General features: G+C 42.3%; 1 protein-coding gene across 2 annotated transcripts in view; it reads left to right on the top strand.

Annotated features, from left to right (window-relative positions):
• Positions 1–18,384, top strand: part of SAMD8 (sterile alpha motif domain containing 8) — a 62,456-nt gene that overhangs the window by 34,889 nt on the left and 9,183 nt on the right. For both annotated transcript variants that reach the window (XM_010375530.2, XM_010375531.2), the window contains exons 3-4: positions 10,494–10,589; positions 14,454–14,571. In XM_010375530.2, the coding sequence (XP_010373832.2) occupies positions 10,494–10,589; positions 14,454–14,571 (214 nt within the window). The remainder of the gene's footprint in view (positions 1–10,493; positions 10,590–14,453; positions 14,572–18,384) is intronic.

Genomic DNA, 18,384 nt, shown 5'->3' with positions numbered 1-18,384 from the left:
GTACAGGGATTACAGGCGTGAGCCACCGTGCCTGGCGAACTATAGTAAAGAGTTTTTTTGTTTTTGTTTTTTAAGTAAGCCCACAAGATGGAGTGGATAAAATAGGAGAAAACAGCCATACATTTTTGGAAGTTGGAAGACAGATGGATGAGTGGCAATTGGCAAACCCAAAATTAACCTAATTATAAAATTTGAGCAATGGGGTAAACTGAAAACCAACCCAGTTTATATTGCAGATTTCTCAAGGATGTGGATACTGGAGGTGAAGGGGTGATACTACATTAAGGAGAACTTATTGAAAGCTGTTTAAGAAGTTGTTATATCTCTGTATCTCCTCTCCTGTTTTATACAGTTTTTCCAGCTGTAAACAGAAGACCCCAAGGAAGTAAGGAAGAAATCATGTGGCTGTCTGGGGAAAATAGTACTTTAGAGAAAGGAAACAGCTGGGTGCAAAAATCTGTACTGGGAGTGTTCCTGGCACATTTAAGGAACAACCAGTGAGAGATGAGAAGAGCACATCTGAGAGGAGACAAGAAGCCAGGTTGTGTAAGGACTTGAGGACTATTGTAAGGACTTCATCTTTCATTCTAAATGAAAAGGGAAGCCACTGGAAAGTACTGAGGAAAAGAGTTGAGGGATCTAACTTCTATTTTAAAAGGTCATTCTTGTTGTAGTATTGAGAATACCCTGGGAGCGTGGGTGGGGATCTAGGGATCATTTAAGAATTTATTAAATTCATCTAGATAAAGATGTTAGATTGGATGAGAACAGTGGTAGAGGTGGTATGAAAGAGTCAAATTCTATATATATTTTGAAATTAGAACAGAATTTGCTGATGGATTTGATGAATTAAGAGAGAGAAGTCAAATATTCCAAGATGTTTTTTTTTTTTTTGAGACAGGGTCTTACTGTGTTCTCCAGGCTGGAGTTTGGTGATGCAGTCATAGATCACTGTAACCTCAAATTCTTAGGCTCGAGTGATCTCCTTCCTTAGCCTCCTGAGTCACTACGACTACGGGTGTGTACCACCACACCTGCCTGATTTTTAAACCTTTTGTAGAAATGGGGTTTTGCTATGTTGCCTAGGCTGGTCTCAAACTTTTAGCCTCAAGTGATCCTCCCTTCTCTGCCTCCCAAAGCACTGGGACTGCAGGCGTGAGCTACCACTCCCAGCCTATTCCAAGATTTTTAACCTGAGCATCTGTAAAGATGGAGTTGCCATTTACAGAGATGGGAAAACTGTGGAAGGAGCTGACTTGGAGGGAAAATTAAGGGTTTGGTTTTCGACATGTCAGGTTTGAGATATGTTTTATAGCAAAATCAGATGTCAAGTAAGAGATGGAAATATGAGCAGAAGTTCAGAGAGATTGAGACAGAAATCTAGGCTAAGATTTGGGAATGGGCGGAGAGAGAGAATAGTATGCCAGAAGCCAAGCCAAAAAAGAAAGTATTTTAAGAAGTTAGGAGGCCAGGCGCGGTGGCTCACGTCTGTAATCCCAGCACTTTGGGAGGCTGAGGCGGGTGGATCACAAGGTCAGAAGTTCGAGACCAACCTGGCCAACATAGTGAAACCCTGTCTCTACTAAAAATACAAAAATTAGCTGGGCATGGTGGTGTCCGCCTGTAGTCCCAGCTATTCAGGAGGCTGAGGCAGGGAAATTGCTTGAACATGGGAGGCGGAGGTTGTGGTGAGCTGAGATTGTGCCACTGCACTCCAGCCTGGGTGACAGAGCAAGACTCCATCTCAAAAAAAAAAAAGAAAAAAAAAAAGAAGTTAGGAACAATTGGCTGTATCAGATGCAGCTGAGAGGTCAAGTAAGATGAGGATAATTGACCATTGGCTTTAGCAACATGTTGGTCATCAGTGACTATGACAAGAGTTAATAAGGGCAAAATGGGTTATAATGGGTTCAGGAGAGAATGTGAGATGTATTGGAATTTACATGAAGGTACTCCACAAATATGAAACAACATGAGTGCAACAGTATTTGTTGTGACATTAATTGTAATAATTACAAATATTGTAAATAATCTAAATGCTTACCCATGGGAAGCTGGTTGAATAGACTGTCATACATCTATACAGTGGAATACTATTTAATCATAGAAAAGAATGAAGACAGTTTCTGTGAACTGATACAAAATGATTTGCAGGAAAAACTCAGCAACAGTAGCACTATGAGCACACAGATCATTGTTTTAAAATACTATTCCCAGGCCAGGTACGGTGGCTGACTCCTGTAATCCCAGCATTTGGGGAGGCCCAGGTGGGAGGATTGCTTGAGCCCAGGAGTTCTAACCCAGCCTGGACAACATAGTGAGATCCAGTCTCTACAAAAAATTAAAAATTAGCTAGGTGTGGTGGTTTATGCCTGCAGTCCCAGCTACTTCAGAGGCTGAGGCAGGAGGATCACTTGAGCCCAAGAGATCAAGGCTGTAGTGAGCTGTGATCATGCCGCTGCACTCCAGCCTGGGCAACAAAACGACACCTTTTGTTTGTCTCAGTAAGTGAGTAAGTAAACAAATAAATACATACCATTCCTCACTAAAATGAACCAGACCAGGGCTGAGACCAAACAAACAAAAATAGTGGGGTGAGAGGGGAAGCTCTTCAAGAATAATATGAGCAAATAAATGTGGACGGCATGATTATTCTGCCTCCTCGAGTGTATTCAGGCAAGTCATCAGTAGATGATAAAATCTATTAGGTGAAAGGCCACTGAGGGGGAGCTTATTCACATGATCTGAAAGTTTCATCTCACATATTACTTAATTACAGAGGGAATGAGGTAGCTTTACAGTGGCAAGATCTGACATGCATCACTTTAACCAAATGATCAAATGTGGCATCACAGTGGGACAAGCAGACATTATGTGCATTGGATGTGATGTCTACAGCATCACCTGTGTAATCATCTTGTCCAAAAATAAAAAACTTTAACCTATATCTAATCATGAAGAAACAATCAGACAAATCCGGAACATGGAATATTCTACAAGACAGCTGATGTGGACTCAGTGTCATGGCAGGCAAAATCCAGTTGGAAATGTAAGGGAAATTGAAGAGACAACCAAGAGAAACATGAACTGTAATTAGATCCTATATCAAGAAAAGAAAAATACTGCTATAAAGGACATTTTTGGGACAATTAGGAAAATTGGAATATGGACTGCATGTTAAATGATACTAAATCAGTGTTACAATTTCCTAGGTGTAATAGTGTATTGGGTTATGAGGAGGATATCCTTGTTCCTAGAGAAACAAAGGGGAGAAGTGTCATAATGTCTGCAACTTACTTCGGGGAGGGGTTCAGCTCCCCGAAAAGAGTATATGTGTATATGTATGTAGGTATGTATAGAAAGAATGAAAGAAGGCTGATGTGGCAAAATGTTATTTATTATAAATGATGAGTTTAGGTGAAAAATATAGTGTTGCTTCTTTTAACTTTTTTTGTAGGATCAGAATTTTTCAAATTAAAAGAATTAGGCAAAGAAATGATGAGAGAGAGAGAGAGAGAGAAAATGGGAACAGAGAAATTGGAGAAAAAGTCTTACCTGTAGGGGCAAGTTTTCCTAGAAGGGCAGCAGATAAATGGAGCTGTAGCTTGGGCAGGAGTGGGGAAGGATCTAGTGTCAAGAGGGCGTTTGTTTGTTTTTGTTTTTTTGATTGGCTATATGATAGCATGTTTGTTGTATTAATAATAAGAATGACTCGATGTGGGGGGGCAATGATGGTAGAGGAAAGAGAGGGTACAATGTTAGAACAGTGCCCTTGAGTAGATGAAAAGGAATGGGACCTTGTGGCTGGGAGAGGCTGGCCTTAGGCCCTTGGGCTGTTCCTTCATAACAGAGGGGAAGATAGAAAATAGGAAAATAGGTAGAGAGTTGCCATGTGTGATGGTGGAGCACAAGGAAGTGCTCTCCTGATTATTTTTATTTTCTCTTTGTAAAGACAGTGAGAATGGAGAGGAGGATGGAGGTTTGAGGAGGAAGGATAAGATGTATAAAATTAGCCATCTAGGAGAGTAGGAGAGTGAATAGACTTGTGTAATGCAGTAGCAGCACTTAATGGTCTCCTTGAGGTTAGTAGTCGTATTAGCATTGTGTGTTTTTACCAGCCTCATTCAACAACAGATACAGGTATGGAATAGGTGGAAAACTGGATTTAAGCAGGGTTGAGTTTTGCTAGGCAGCACAATGAAGGGAAAAGTGGCAAGGGAGTGGTTATAATGAGGGACCATGGACTGATATGGATGAGGAAAGAAGTAAGGCCGGGCGCGGTGTCTCATGCCTATAATCCCAGCACTTCGAGAGGCTGAGGCAGGTGGATCACCTGAGGTTGGGAGTTCGAGACCAGCCTGACCAACATGAAAAAACCCCATCTTTACTAAAAATTCAAAATTAGCCAATGTGGTGGTACATGCCTGTAATCCCAGCAACTCGGGAGGCTGAGGCAGGAGAACTGCTTGAATCTGAGAGGTGGAGGTTGTGGTGAGCTGGGATCACATTGTACTCCAGCATGGGCAACAAGAGCGAAACTCTATCTCAAAAAAAAAAAAAAAAGAAAAAAAGAAGGAAGTAAAGGATATGCGGTAGATGAAAAAATAGTAAACAAAAAACAAGCAAAAAATAAAAATAAAAAAACAAAGCATAGTGGGAGAGCAGGAAATGGTCTAGCAGAACAATCAGGCTTTTATTATTTTGAGGTATACTGGTTGGGTGCGGTGGCTCATGCCTGTAATCCCAGCACTTTGGGAGGCCGAAGCAGGTGGATTACCTGAGGTCAGGAATTCAAGACCAGCTTGGCCAACATGGCGAAACCCTGTCTCTACTAAAAATACAAAAATTAGCCAGGCGTGGTGGCATGCGCCTGTAATCCCAGCTACTCTGGAGGCTGAGGCAGGTGAATTGCTTGAACCTGGGAGGTGGAGTTTGCAGTGAGCCGAGATCACACCACTGCACTCCAGCCTGGGTGACAGAGCAAGGCTCTGTCTCAAAAAAAAATAATAATAAAATAAAGTATACAATTAAGTGGTTTTTAGTGTATTTACAAAGTTGTACAGCCATCACCACTAATTCCAGAACATTTTCATCATCCTGGGAAGAAACTCATACCCATTAGCAGTCATACTCTGTTCCTTCCTTTCTTCAGACCCTAGCAACCACTAATCTACTTTGTTTCTGTGAATTTGTCTATTCTGGACATTTCATGTAAGTGGAACCATACAATATCGGGTCTTTCTGTGTCACTCAGCACAACATTTTCAAGATTCATCCATACTGTAGCGTGTATCAGCACTACCTTCCTTCTTATTACCAAATAATATTCCACTGTATGGATGTATCAATTTTGTTTATCCATTTATCAGTTGATAGGTGTTTGTGTTGTTTCTACTTTTTGGCTATTATTAATAATGCTGGTATGAACATTCATGTGCAAACATTTTTTGTTTTTGTTTTTTGAGACAGAGTCTCACTGTTACCCAGGCTGGAGTGCAGTGGTGTGATCTCAACTCACTGCAACCTCCATCTCCTGGGTCAAATGGTTCTCATGCCTCAGCCTCCTGAGTAGCTGGGATTATAGGCGCACACCACCACACCCAGCTAATTTTTGTATTTTTAGCAGAAAAGGAGTTTCACCATATTGGCCAGGCTGGTCTCGAACTCCTGACCTCAAGACATCTGTCCACCTCGGCCCCCCAAAGTGCTAGGATTACACGTGTGAGCCACCACGCCCAGCAGGACATATATTATCAATTTGCAGTGATGATTTCAAACCAAATTTTGCCTAACTCTTTTTACTTACTATGCCACTCACTGAAACTCCATGGTCTTAAACATCTAAACTTGATTCATAGGAGAATGGTAGCAGATGATGTCAGTGTTCCTTCTATATCCCCTCAGATCTCTTTTCCATTTTCTTGCACATGGATACTCCCAACATCCAGCAGATATGTCTCTGTTGGAGGGCTGCTCTTGGGCTGCTGGAGCAACTTTGCCTGCTTGAAGAGAAAGCCAAAAAGTACTTGGAAATTTACTTCCCACCAGCAGCTGTCCTTAACCAGTGACTCACTTCTCTTTGCCCTGGTTGGGACGACATTTAGATTGGACCTACACTGTCCCAAATTCCCCATAAGCCTAAGCCAAAGTACCCTTTCCTGAGTTCTCCACAGGGCTTTGCTTGATGTCTCACCCTTGCTTTGCTTCCTTGCCTTCTAATCTCATAACCCACTACCCTGTGGGTTTTCTTTGAGAACATTTCCCTGTAATTGACTTTCATACTGAAGTTTGTTTCAGGGTCTGCTTCTGAAGCTTACTTTATACAAATCCAAGATGTTCAGCACATAGAAACAGAAAATTAGAAGGAAATAGGAATGTTTCTAGAGGAGGCCCACCTACGGCAGTGAGAAGTGAGAGCCAATAACCATAATAGCAAGGGAGGAAACAGAAGCACTATAAAAAGCAAACATAAATAATGGAAAAACTACATCAATCTGGGGCTTAACTGTCCTTCATTTTTCAGTAGTCTCCGAGGTCATTACCATATACAGTATAATAATCAGTGTTCATAGTGATGACTCTAAGTTACTAAAGAAAATTTATTTATTTATTTATTTATTTATTTATTTATTTATTTTGAGACGGAGTCTTGCTCTGTCGCCCAGGCTGGAGTGCAGTGACGCAATTTCGGCTCACCTCAAGCTCCACCTCCCAGGTTGACACCATTCTCCTGCCTCAGCCTCCCGAGTAGCTGGCACTACAGGCGCCCGCCACCACGCCTAGCTAACTTTTTTGTGTTTTTTAGTAAGAGACAGGGTTTCACTGTGTTAGCCAGGATGGTCTCGATCTCCTGACCTCGTGATCTGCCCACCTCGGCCTCCCAAAGTGCTGGGATTACAGGCATAAGCTACCGCGCCCTGCCAAGAAAATTAAATTATATCCAGAAAAAAGGCATATCCGTGTATAATGCATTTTAAAAGCTTAGCTCAAAAATAATACGAGGGATTGAATACACATTTGACAGGTTCCTCGTAACAGTCCACTGAAATGACAGTGAAAGAGTGAAGAAACTGTATAATCCCATGAAAGCAAAAATAGTGCTAATAATGAAAGTTTGGAAAGTGGAACACTAAGTACCTGTTGTGAAGTTGGGGGTGGAAGGTGGCCCTGCTCAAGAGGTGAGTTTATTTGTACTTCAGAGCTCCGATAAAACAGAAAGTACCAAGCATCACTCAAGGCCAGGTACAGATAGGAGCTAAGTAGGGGAGAATTGGTTAAAAATCTCCTTAAGCCTGGGCAACATGGTGAAATCCTTTCTCTACAAAAAATACAAAAATTAGCCAGGCATGGTGGAGTGTGCCTGTAGTCCCATCTACTGGGGAATCTGAGGTGGAAGGATGGCTTGATCCCAGGAGGCGGAGGTTGTAGTTAGTGGAGGTTGCAGTTAGCTGAGATTGCCCCACTGCACTGCAGCCTGGGCAACAGAGTGAGACCCTGTCTCAAAAAAAAAAAAAAAAAAAAAAATCTACTTAAGCTTTTAGACCTGCTCTACTCTGATAGAAGACTAGTGGTCTGTTTTCTAGAGCAGTTGAATGTGAAGCACTGTTGACTTAGGGATACCATGTCCAGATGAGAACAGAGCTGCAATGTTTTCAAGAGAATTCATTAAAAGTCTATATACTAATCATAGAGACTTCTAGCTCCCTTTCTTAAGTAGCCAGACATTTCCCATCTCCCTTCCCACCCAACCCCAGTCTTCCAAGAAGGATAAGATTCCTTTCCTTGGAAAACCTGGAGAAAAACACTGTAAATAACTCTTTGGGATATCCTTATCTAATCAACCAGATCCCTGCGCACTCTGAGTGCGCAGAGAAACCTGAAACTTGACAAAGCTCAGTCTGTGCCCACAGAATGTCTCATCATCTCTTTTAGTACTTTACTGTCAAATATGAATGGTCAGTCAAGAAACCAGACGTCTGAGAAAAACATTAACGCAAACAGAAAAAAAAAATTTGGAAAACACAAAATAGGGAGCAGATGAACACTTAAAAAAAACTTTCATGTTTTCAAGAGAAATAAGAGATGTTGCATTCTATGACAGTAATGAGAGGCCCAAAGAAAATTCAGAGAAAAAGAGCTTTTGGGAAAAAAAAAATGAAAGTAGAGATTTAAAATCCAGCAGGGGCTGGGCATGGTGGCTCACACCTGTAATCCTTTGGGAGCGCTTTGGGAGGCTGATTTGGCCGGATCACCTGAGGTCAGGTATTTGAGACCAGCCTGGCCAATATGGCAAAACCCCATCTCTGCTAAAAATGCAAAAATTAGCCAGGTGTGGTGGCAGGTGCCTGTAATCCCAGCTACTCAGGAGGCTGAGGCAGGGAGAATTGCTTGAACCCAGGAGGCAGAAGTTGCAGTCAGCCAAGATCACGTCACTACAGTCCAGCCTGGGCAACAGAGCAAGACTCCGTTTCAAAAAAAAAAAAAAAAATCCAGCAGGATCGGCCAGGCGCCATGGCTCACACCTGTAATCCTAGTCCAAGGCAGGTGGATCACTTGAGGTCAGGAGTTCAAGACCAGCCTAGCCAACACTATGAAACCCTTTCTCTACTAACAAAAATTAGCTGGGCGTGGTGGTGGGCACCTGTAATCCTGGCTACTTGGGAGGCTGAGGCACAAAAATTGCTTGAACTCAGGAGGCAGAGGTTTCAGTGAGCCAAGACTGCATCATTGCACTCCAGCCTGGGCAACAAAGCGAGACTCTGGATACAGGAATGCCCACAAAGGACAATGGGAGAAAGGCCCATTTCTCACATGAAGTGCTCATTTCAGAGTGCAAACAATCAGGGTTTGAACTCGATGCTTTTTTGTTGTTGTTGTTTTTGAAACAGGGTCTTGCCCTGCCACCCAGGTTGCAGTACAGTGGCGCCATCACGGTTTACTGCAGCCTAGACCGCCCAGGGCCCAAGCGATCCTCCCACCTCAGCCACCTAAGTGGCTGGGACTACAGGCCCATGAAACTATGCCTGGCTAATTTTTCGTATTTTTTGTATGTGGTCTCACTTTGTTGCCCAGGCTGGTCTCAAACTCCTGAGCTTAAGTGATCCTCCCGTCTCAGCCTACCAAAGTGCTGAGATTACAGGCATGAGGCACTGCGCCTGGCCCTTCATTTGTTTTTTGTTTTATCTCTTTCTCTCTATCCTCCCTTGTTTCGGAACCCTGTTTTTTTAATCTGTTTTCCATTTGTCCCTTTTTCCTCCTCACAAAACAGCTCCTATGATTACCCACTAACAAAGGACAGGTCACTTTAAGAAAGAAAAAGGAGAGAGGGAGAGAAAAAGAGAGAAAGAGACTGGGCACAGTGGATCACGCCTGTAATCCCAGCACTTTGGGAGGCGGAGGTGGGCCAGCTACTTGAGCTCAGGAGTTCAGGAGACCAGCCTGGGCAACATGATGAACACCCCCAATTCCCGGATCTCTACAAAAAATATAAAAATTAGCCAGACGTGGTGCTGTACACCTCGAAGTCCCAGCTACTTGGAAGGCTGAGATGGGAGGATGGCTTGAGCCTGGGAGGCAGAGGTTGTAGTGAGCCGAGCCGAGGTTTCATCACTGCCTCCAGCCTAGGCGACAGAACCAGACCCTGTATCAAAAAAGAAAAAAAGAAAGAGGGAGGAAAGAAGGAAGGGAGGAAGAAAGGAAGGGGAAGGAGACTGAAACAAAGTGAAATAGTCCAAATAGGTCATCTCTGGGTGCCAGGAATACTGATTTTTTTTTAATTTTTGGACATTTCTACTAAAATCTTTTCTACAATAACCTGTTAATTTTTAAACTAGAGAAATAGTTATTTAAAAAAGAAAACATGGCTGGGCACGGTGGCTCACGCCTGTAATCCCAGCACTTTGATAGGCCAAGGCAGGTGGATCACGAGCTCAGGAGTTCAAGACCAGCCTGGCCAAGATGGTTAAACCCTGTCTCTATTAAAAATACAAAAAAATTAGCCGGGCGTGGTGGTGGGCACCTGTAGTCCCAGGTACTCAGGAGGCCGAGGCAGAGAACTGCTTGAACCCGGGAGGTGGAGATTGCAGTGAGCTGAGATCACACCACTGCACTCCAGCCTGGGCCACAGAGCGAGACTCCATCTCAAAAAATAAAGAAAAAAGAAAAAAAAAATTCCTTTCTTGTACAACTTTTTGTAATTCTCTGGAGCTAATAAATTCTTTTTTTTTTTTCCCCCTCTGGTATTTGCTGTCAGTCACTTCTTTATAGAGAACCCTGACTGGGAATCAGTGGACGAGAAACAGGTTCTGATAGGTGGGGGTACTTTATGACACAGATTTTTTTCTTCCAGTTTCTCCTAAATATCATCTTCTGAAAGGGATAAAAGTTATATAAAACCAATTTTAAGGTCATTATTAAAAGAGCACCTTACTGAAAAGGGTGGCATCATTCACATTTATACTTCTTCAATTCAAAATCATTTTTTTCTGTCGCAGCGTTCCTAGAATCCCATGGGCCTTTGCCATGACGGAAGTATGTGGCATGATTCTGTGCTATATTTGGCTCCTGGTTCTTCTTCTTCACAAGCACAGGTACCTCATTACTCCATTAAAATACTAAAAATATTTTAATTGTTGTATCAATACCATAAAATTGTATCTTTCTCTTTGCATTTCTTTGTTTATTTCCTTCTCTGGTCATTGTGACATAGTTATTAACAAAGGATTTTGAGTTTGATCAGTAAAAGTCAGCCTAAGATAATATCTACATATTTAGTAATAATCCTGAATGCATTTTGCAAGGAAAGATCAGAGATGCCCTATGCCTGATCATGCTCATCTCTGATCTAAAAAAAAGTAAGAGGCCTGGCACGGTGGCTCATGCCTGTAATCCCAGCACTTTGGGAGGCCAAGGCGGGTGGATCACCTGAGGTTAGGAGTTTGAGACCAGCCTGACCAACATGGAGAAATCCCGTCTGTACTAAAAATACAAAATTAGCTGGGTGTGGTAGCGCATGCCTATAATCCCAGCTACTCGGGAGGCTGAGGCAGGAGAATCGCTTGAACCCTTGGGTCGGAGGTTGCAGTGAGCTGAGATCGCGCCATTGCACTCCAGCCTGGGCAAGAAGAGTGAAACTCCATCTCAAAAAAAAAAAAAAAAAAAAAAGATAAGAAAACCTTATCTTTCTTTAGAAACTAACTGGAAATGTTACTTTCTGTAGAAGGATAGAAACTCTTCCAAGGACATTCTTTGGTCACATGTTTAGATGGAAGAAATTTTCTCTGCTTGGAGGCGGCCCATTAAAAAAGAGATTATTGGCCGGGTGTGGTGGCTCACGCCTGTAATCCCAGCACTTTGGGAGTCCAAGGTGGTCGGATCACGAGGTCAGGAGATCGAGACCATCCTGGCTAACATGGTGAAACCCTGTCTCTACTAAAAATACAAAATTAGCCGGGCATGGTGGCAGGCACTTGTAGTCCCAGCTACTTGGGAGACTGAGACTGGAGAATGGCGTAAACCCGGGAGGCAGAGCTTTGCACTCTACTGCACTCCAGCCTGGGTGACAGAGCGAGACTTCATCTCAACAACAACAAAAAATTATTGGCCGGGCACAGTGGCACATGCCTGTAACCCCAGCACTTTTCAGAGACTGAGGCAGGAGGATTGCTTGAACCCAGGTATTCGAGACCAGCCTGGGAAACATGGGGAGACCCTGTCTCTACAAAAAATTTAAAGATTAACCAGGTGTGGTGGCACATGCCTATAGTCCCAGCTTCTCAGGAGGCTGAGGTGGGAGGATTGCTTGAGCCCAGGAGGTCAAGGTTGCGGTGAGCTGAGATTGTGCCGCTGCACTCTAGCCTGGGTGACAGAGCCAGACCCTGTCCCCCCCCCCCAAAAAAAAAAAAAGATTATTTTGCACAACATGTACATATATACTTCTTCTTCACATATATACTTCACATATATACTTCTGGTTTACTTCAGATGGTATAGGAAGTTGCTAAATGGGAAGGTGCTTCTTGGCACTTTCACCAAAAAATATAGAGGAAAGAATTTGTTTACTTTTATTTTATTTATTTTTACTGCTTCTTGTGGAGCAGGGCTAACTCACAGGCAGTGTACCCAGAGTCAGCAAGGAATAATTTTTTTAATTAAAAAAAGGAGGCCTGGGGGGCTCCTTTCCTAGTTTAATGGACAGGAAGAATTAGTGGATTTAAGTGAAAAAAAACAAGGCATTGTAAGCAAAAAATGTAAAGATAAAATTAGTAGATATTGCCTAAGAGCTCCTGAGGGGGTTAAAAAAATTGTAGATATGTGAGCTTTTGAGATTGTTTAAAGAAAAAAAATTGTAGCTTCTGCTGTCCATTGTCTTTGGAACACTGGAGAGAGGAACAAGGGTAGTTGCTTGAGGTTTTGACCTTTCTCCTCACCAGGAAGTGCTTGAGGTAAACCACAGTGATGAGCTTTCGGTCCTAAGTAGCAGTTATTTCAGTGTTCTGAAGGTGGAAAGAAAGGTCGGTGGTTACTATTCTTATCCCACTTTTAGGCCACATTGAGCCTCATTCTCTCCCATTTTGTCCTGTTTTGTAGCAATATTTTAAATTCTGGATTGCTTAAAACCAGAGGTGGTTTTAAAACGTGTGTATCATTGCTGCTTTCTGGTTAACTTTGCCTCACAAGATCTCATGAATTTGAATTTATCTACTCTTCAAAACTGGAGTTTACCTTACAGGAAACCTTGGTAGTTTTAATAAAGCATAGAGGTAACCCGTTAAATCCAAGTGTTAATGTTTACTTAGTCAAAGAAAGTGTTTCTCAAAGTGTTCGTACCACTTTCATTAGAATCACCTGGGTGCTTGTTAAAATGCAGATTCCTAGGCTCCATCCCAGGAGTGCACATAATGCTTGAAACATACCTAGCTTTGTGTTCAGTGCTTTTTCTGAGGGTGGAAGGATCATTTCAAAAATATGTGATACATGGTCCCTGTCCTCAGGAATCTTAGTCTCACAGTACTAGTGTTGTCACAGTACAGTTCATGATTACCCAAGTGACAGTTATTCAGAATTTTTGTTTGATATGTACTTGATATAAAAAAAAAATTTTAAACTTAGTATTTTATAGCTTAAGAGAAGTTAGAATGAGTATTCGATAGCTACTATCATTTTTTTTTTGTTTTGTTTGAGATAGGGTTCTGCTCTGTCACCTAGGCTAGAGTGCAGTGACATGATCATGGCTTACTGCATCCTTGACCTCCTGGGCTCAATCAGTCCTCTTGCCTCAGGCTAGAACCGCAGGTACACACCAACATACCTGACTAATTTTTTGTAGACAAGGTCTTACTGTGTTGCCCAGGCTGGTCTCACGCGATCCTCCTTCCTGCCTTGGTCTCCCAAAGTTCTGGGATTATAGACATGAGCCACTGCACCTAGCCTTCAGTTATTAATGAGCAAAAAAATTCCCTAGAATCACAGGTGTTTAACTTTACCTCCTTTTTTTTGTTTTTTATTTTTATTTTTTGAAGCATGTCTCATTCTGTAACCCAGGCTAAAGTGTAGTGGCACAATCATAGCTCACTGCAGCCTCCAACTCCGAGACCCAAGCAACTCTCCCGCCTCAGCCTCTCAAGTAGCTGGGATCACAGGTGTGCACCACTACATCCAGCTCATTTTTAAATTATTTGTAGAGATGAGATCTGGCTATGTTGCCCAAGCTGTTGTCAGACAAACTTTTGAATTCAAGCAGTCCTCCCACCTTGGCCTCCCAAAGTGCTGCAATTACAAGCATGAGCCACCACCCCCAGCCAACTTTATCTCTTATAAATAACGTATGAGCAATTTTCAGTAATGGGACTAACACCAGGCTTACTTGTCTTCTGTCTTGTATAACTCTTTTACTTTCTCTTAGCCATATTTTCTTTTTTCCTTTTTTGAAATGGAGTTTCGCTATTGTTGCCCAGGCTGGAGTGCAATGGTGCAATCTTGGCTCACTGCATCCTCCGCCTCCCTGGTTCAAGTGAGTCTCCTGCCTCAACCTCTCAACTAGCTGGGATTACAGGCATGCGCCACCATGCCTGGACTCTTAGCCATATTTTCTTATCATTGAAATTATGCTCTTAGAATCTAATTTAGGTCTGTATTGTTCATTATGGCAAAATTTAAATTAATTAAAATGAAATAAAATTTAGAAATTCAGTTCCTCAGTCATACTGGCCACATTTCAAGTCCTTAAGATCTACATGGTATATAAATAGCTTCTTGGCCAGTATATTGAACATTTCCATCATTGCAGAGAATTCTATTGGACAATGATGCTTTTGATGGTCTTTTTAAGATTTCTGTCCTCTTCAAAGAGTCTAGTGATTTTTCTGTTTGCTCTTCCTTGAATATTTGATACCTGGGGTTTTTTGGTTTGTTTTCTTCTGATCTTTCCCCGTCTTTGGTTGATCTGTTCACAGGTCAATACTTCTGCGAAGGCTCTGTAGTCTGATGGGAACTGTATTCTTGCTTCGCTGCTTTACCATGTTTGTGACCTCCCTCTCCGTGCCAGGACAACACCTGCAGTGTACTGGAAAGGTAGCCTGCTACCTTCTTTTTCATTCTTGTTCTTGGTGGGTTGATGGCACACTATATGCAATAGGGCTAACATTTTGCTTATAGTATTAAAATGTGCTTTTTAGAATCTGCAATGTCTACAAAAGAATATATAGAAATAATTTGGTAAAAGTCTTAAGCCAGATTCTACCTCCCTGTTATTTCTGTTGAAACTTGTTCTATGTTATGGAGCTGTAGAAAACAAGTTTCTTTCTGCCGGGCATGGTGACTCATGCCTGTAATCCCAGCACTTTGGGAGGCCAAGGCGGGTGGATCACAAGGTCAGGAGTTCAAGACCAGCCTAGCCCAGATGGTGAAACCCCGTCTCTACTAAAAATACAAAAATTAGCTGGGTGTGGTGGTGGGTGCTTGTAATCTCAGCTACTCGGGAGGCTGAGGCAGAGAATTACTTGAACCCGGGAGGCGGAGGTTGCAGTGAGCCGAGATTGTGCCACTGTATTCCAGCCTGGGTGACAGAGCGACACTCCATCTCAAAAAAAAGAAAAGAGAAGAGAAGAAATTTATTTTGGCCGGGTGCGGTGGCTCATGCCTGTAATCCCAGCACTTTGGGAGGCCAAGGCGGGTGGATCACGAGGTCAGGATTTTGAGACAGCCTGGCCAAGATGGTGAAACACCATCTGTACTAAAAATACAAAAATTAGCCAGGCTCAGTGGTGGACACCTGTAATCCCAGCTACTCGGGAGGCTGAGGCAGGAGAATTGCTTGAACCTGAGAGGTGGAGGTTGTAGTGAACCGAGATCACGCCACTGCACTGTAGCCTGGGCAACATAGCAAGACTCTGTCTAAGAAAGAAAGAAAGAGAGACTGAGAGAGACAGAGAGAGAGAGAGAGAGAAAAGAAAGGAAGAAAGGAAAGAAAGAAAGAAAATTTTCTTTCAATTATCATTTTCCCTTTCCCACCATCCTCAGCGTTTTCAAAGTTTCTCATATGGCATGCTCTGGTTCCTTCACTGTCCTCCTCACTCCTTTAAAAATGTTGCCGGCCAGTCGCTGTGTCTACGCCTGTAATCCCAGCACTTTGGGAGACTGAGGCGGGTGGATCACCTGAGGTCAGGAGTTAAAGACCCAGCCTGGCCAACGTGGTACAATCTACTAAAAACACCAAAAATTACCTGGGCATGGTGCCAGGCACCTGTAATCCCAGGTACTCGGAAGGCTGAGGCATGAGAAACACTTGAACCCAGGAGGCAGAGGTTGCAGTGAGCCAAGATGGCACCATTGTACTCCAGCCTGGGCAACAAGAGAGAATCTGCGTCTCAAAAAAAAGAAAAAAAGTTACAGTTTGACGACATACTCATCACTCTAAACTTTACTCTTTCTGAGATGAACAGATAATGGCTGACTTTTGGTTTTCATTTTATACTTTGTGGCTTTGTTTTGGTTTACTGTAGACATCTCTTCTGGTTAAACAGAATAAATTATGCAGATGGAGACAAAATAAGACTCTGAAAATCGCCTGTACTTTATGTACAAAATTGGATAAAATCTATATACAAATTTTCAAATAATTTTGTCCAAATTATATACAAATTTGGAGAAAAGAACGCTACTTTTCTAGGCCTCTGTGCTTTAGTTCTGTATTCTCACATATTCAAATAAATGTATGTGTTAACACCTTTGTAGTTATTTTAATGTTGTTTGTAACAGCATTCAAGTTCACTTCTTGTGCTGCAATATCATAGCTGAAATGCCAACAAGGGAAGATTAAGCAGCCAAACGAGATCAAGAGCTAAAAATATACCCCTGAGCTGAAGGGTGACAAAACTTTCTCCTGGTATTAGGAAGGCTTAGACTGACCAGTAAGAAAGGGGGAAGGGTTGATATGACACAGGATTTCATGTAAAGGAAATGTTTTATTTTTAAGGTAAAAGCTGTTTTGAGGTCTTTTTTTCTTTTTCCAAAAAGGAAAAGTAATTTTTTCAAATTATAAAATTATATTTTTATTATCAAAATTCAAATTATATAGAAATGTATATATTAAAAAGTAAAAATTTACCTGATTCTTTTTTGCCCCACCCTATAAATAATACAGTTAACAGTTGTGTGTATAGCCACACAGACCATTTTTAAGCATACTTACACACTCGTATAAGTTTTTTGTTTGTTTGTTTGTTTGTTTGTTTTGAGGTGGAGTCTTTCCCAGTTGCCCAGGCTGGAGTAGTGTGGCGCAATCTTGGCTCACTGCAAGCTCTGCTTCCCAGGTTCACACCATTCTCCTGCCTCAGCCTCCTGAGTAGCTGGGACTACAGGCACCAGCCACCACGCCTGGCTAATTTTTTTGTGTTTTTAGTAGAGACAGGGTTTCACCATGTTAGTCAGGATGGTCTCGATCTCCTGACCTCGTGGTCTGCCCACCTTGGCCTCCTAAAGTGCTGTGATTACAGGCGTGAGCCACCGCGCCCGCCCTCTTTAGCCTATTTTTCATTTAATAGTATGTTGTTTACTCTTTTCTAAAAGGAACTACATCTTTTTAACAGTAGTCCATTGTGGATACCAGGTTCCAAATGATGTACATCTTGAGATTGTTTCAAAATTTTACTATTTATAAACAGTGCTATAGTAAACATTCTTGTACATTGTGCTTTTGCACTTACTTAGTTATCTCTTAAGATAAATTATTGGAAGTAAAATTACAGAATTAAAGGACACGCACATTGAAAAATATGATATGGGCTGGACGAGGTCGCTCATGCCTGTAATCCCAGCACTTTGGGAGTCCGAGGTGGGCGGATCACTTGAGGAGTTCAAGACCAGACTGGCCAACATGATGAAACCCCATCTCTACTAAAAATACAAATAATTAGTTGGGCATGGTGGCAGGCACCTGTAATCCCAGCTACTTGGGAGGCTGAAGCAGGAGAATCGCTTGAACCTGGGAGGCAGAGGTTGCAATGAACTGAGATCACACCACTGCACTCCAGCCTGGGCGACAAAGCGAGACTCCATCTCAAAAAAAAAAAAAAAAGTGATATATATTGCTAAAATACACACTTGAAAAGATGAGTTTTTCACTACTGCCAACATGTATGCATGTCAGCTTTCTTACCCTCTTGCCAGCACTGCCATTCTGATTGATGAAAGATAATATCTGATGCTTTTATGGTCTTATTTTTTTATATTTTACAACTTTAATTTATTTTGAATTTGTTTCTGTGCATGGTGTGCACAGTTTCTCCAAAATAGTATGCTGTGTACATGGTATGAAGAGTTTCACACAAATAGTATTCTAGTTGATTAGGGGAGATTTTATTTTATTTTATTTTAGTCATTGTTTTTTTAAGACAGATTCTCGCTTTGTTGCCCAGGCTGGAGTACAGTGGCATGATCATAGCTCACTGTCAGCCTCAAATTCCTGGTCTCAAGCAGTCCTCCTGCCTCAGCCTCCTGAGTAACTGGGACCACAGGCATACACCACCACACCCCAGCTAAATTTTTTTTTTTTTTTTAGATGGAGTCTTACTCTGTCGCCCAGGCTAGAGTGCAGTGGCGCGATCTCGGCCTACTGCAACCTCCGCCTCCCGGGTTCAAGGGATTCTCCTGTCTCAGCCTCCCAAGTAACTGGGATCACAGGCGCCCGCCTCCATACCCGGCTAATTTTTGTATCTTCAGTAGAGGAAGGGTTTTACCGTCTTGGCCAGGCTGGTCTTGAACTCCTGACCTCATGATCCACCCACCTCGGCCTCCCAAAGTGCTGGGATTACAGGCGTGAGCCACCGCACCTGGACTGATTTTAATTTTTTTTTTCCTAGAGACAGGATTTCGGTTTGCTGTCCG

This window comes from Rhinopithecus roxellana, chromosome 11 (assembly GCF_007565055.1).
Source record: "Rhinopithecus roxellana isolate Shanxi Qingling chromosome 11, ASM756505v1, whole genome shotgun sequence".
Classification (NCBI taxonomy): domain Eukaryota; kingdom Metazoa; phylum Chordata; class Mammalia; order Primates; family Cercopithecidae; genus Rhinopithecus; species Rhinopithecus roxellana.
The sequence above is the reverse complement of the archived record's forward strand: the minus strand, read 5'-3'. Positions and strand labels throughout refer to the sequence as shown.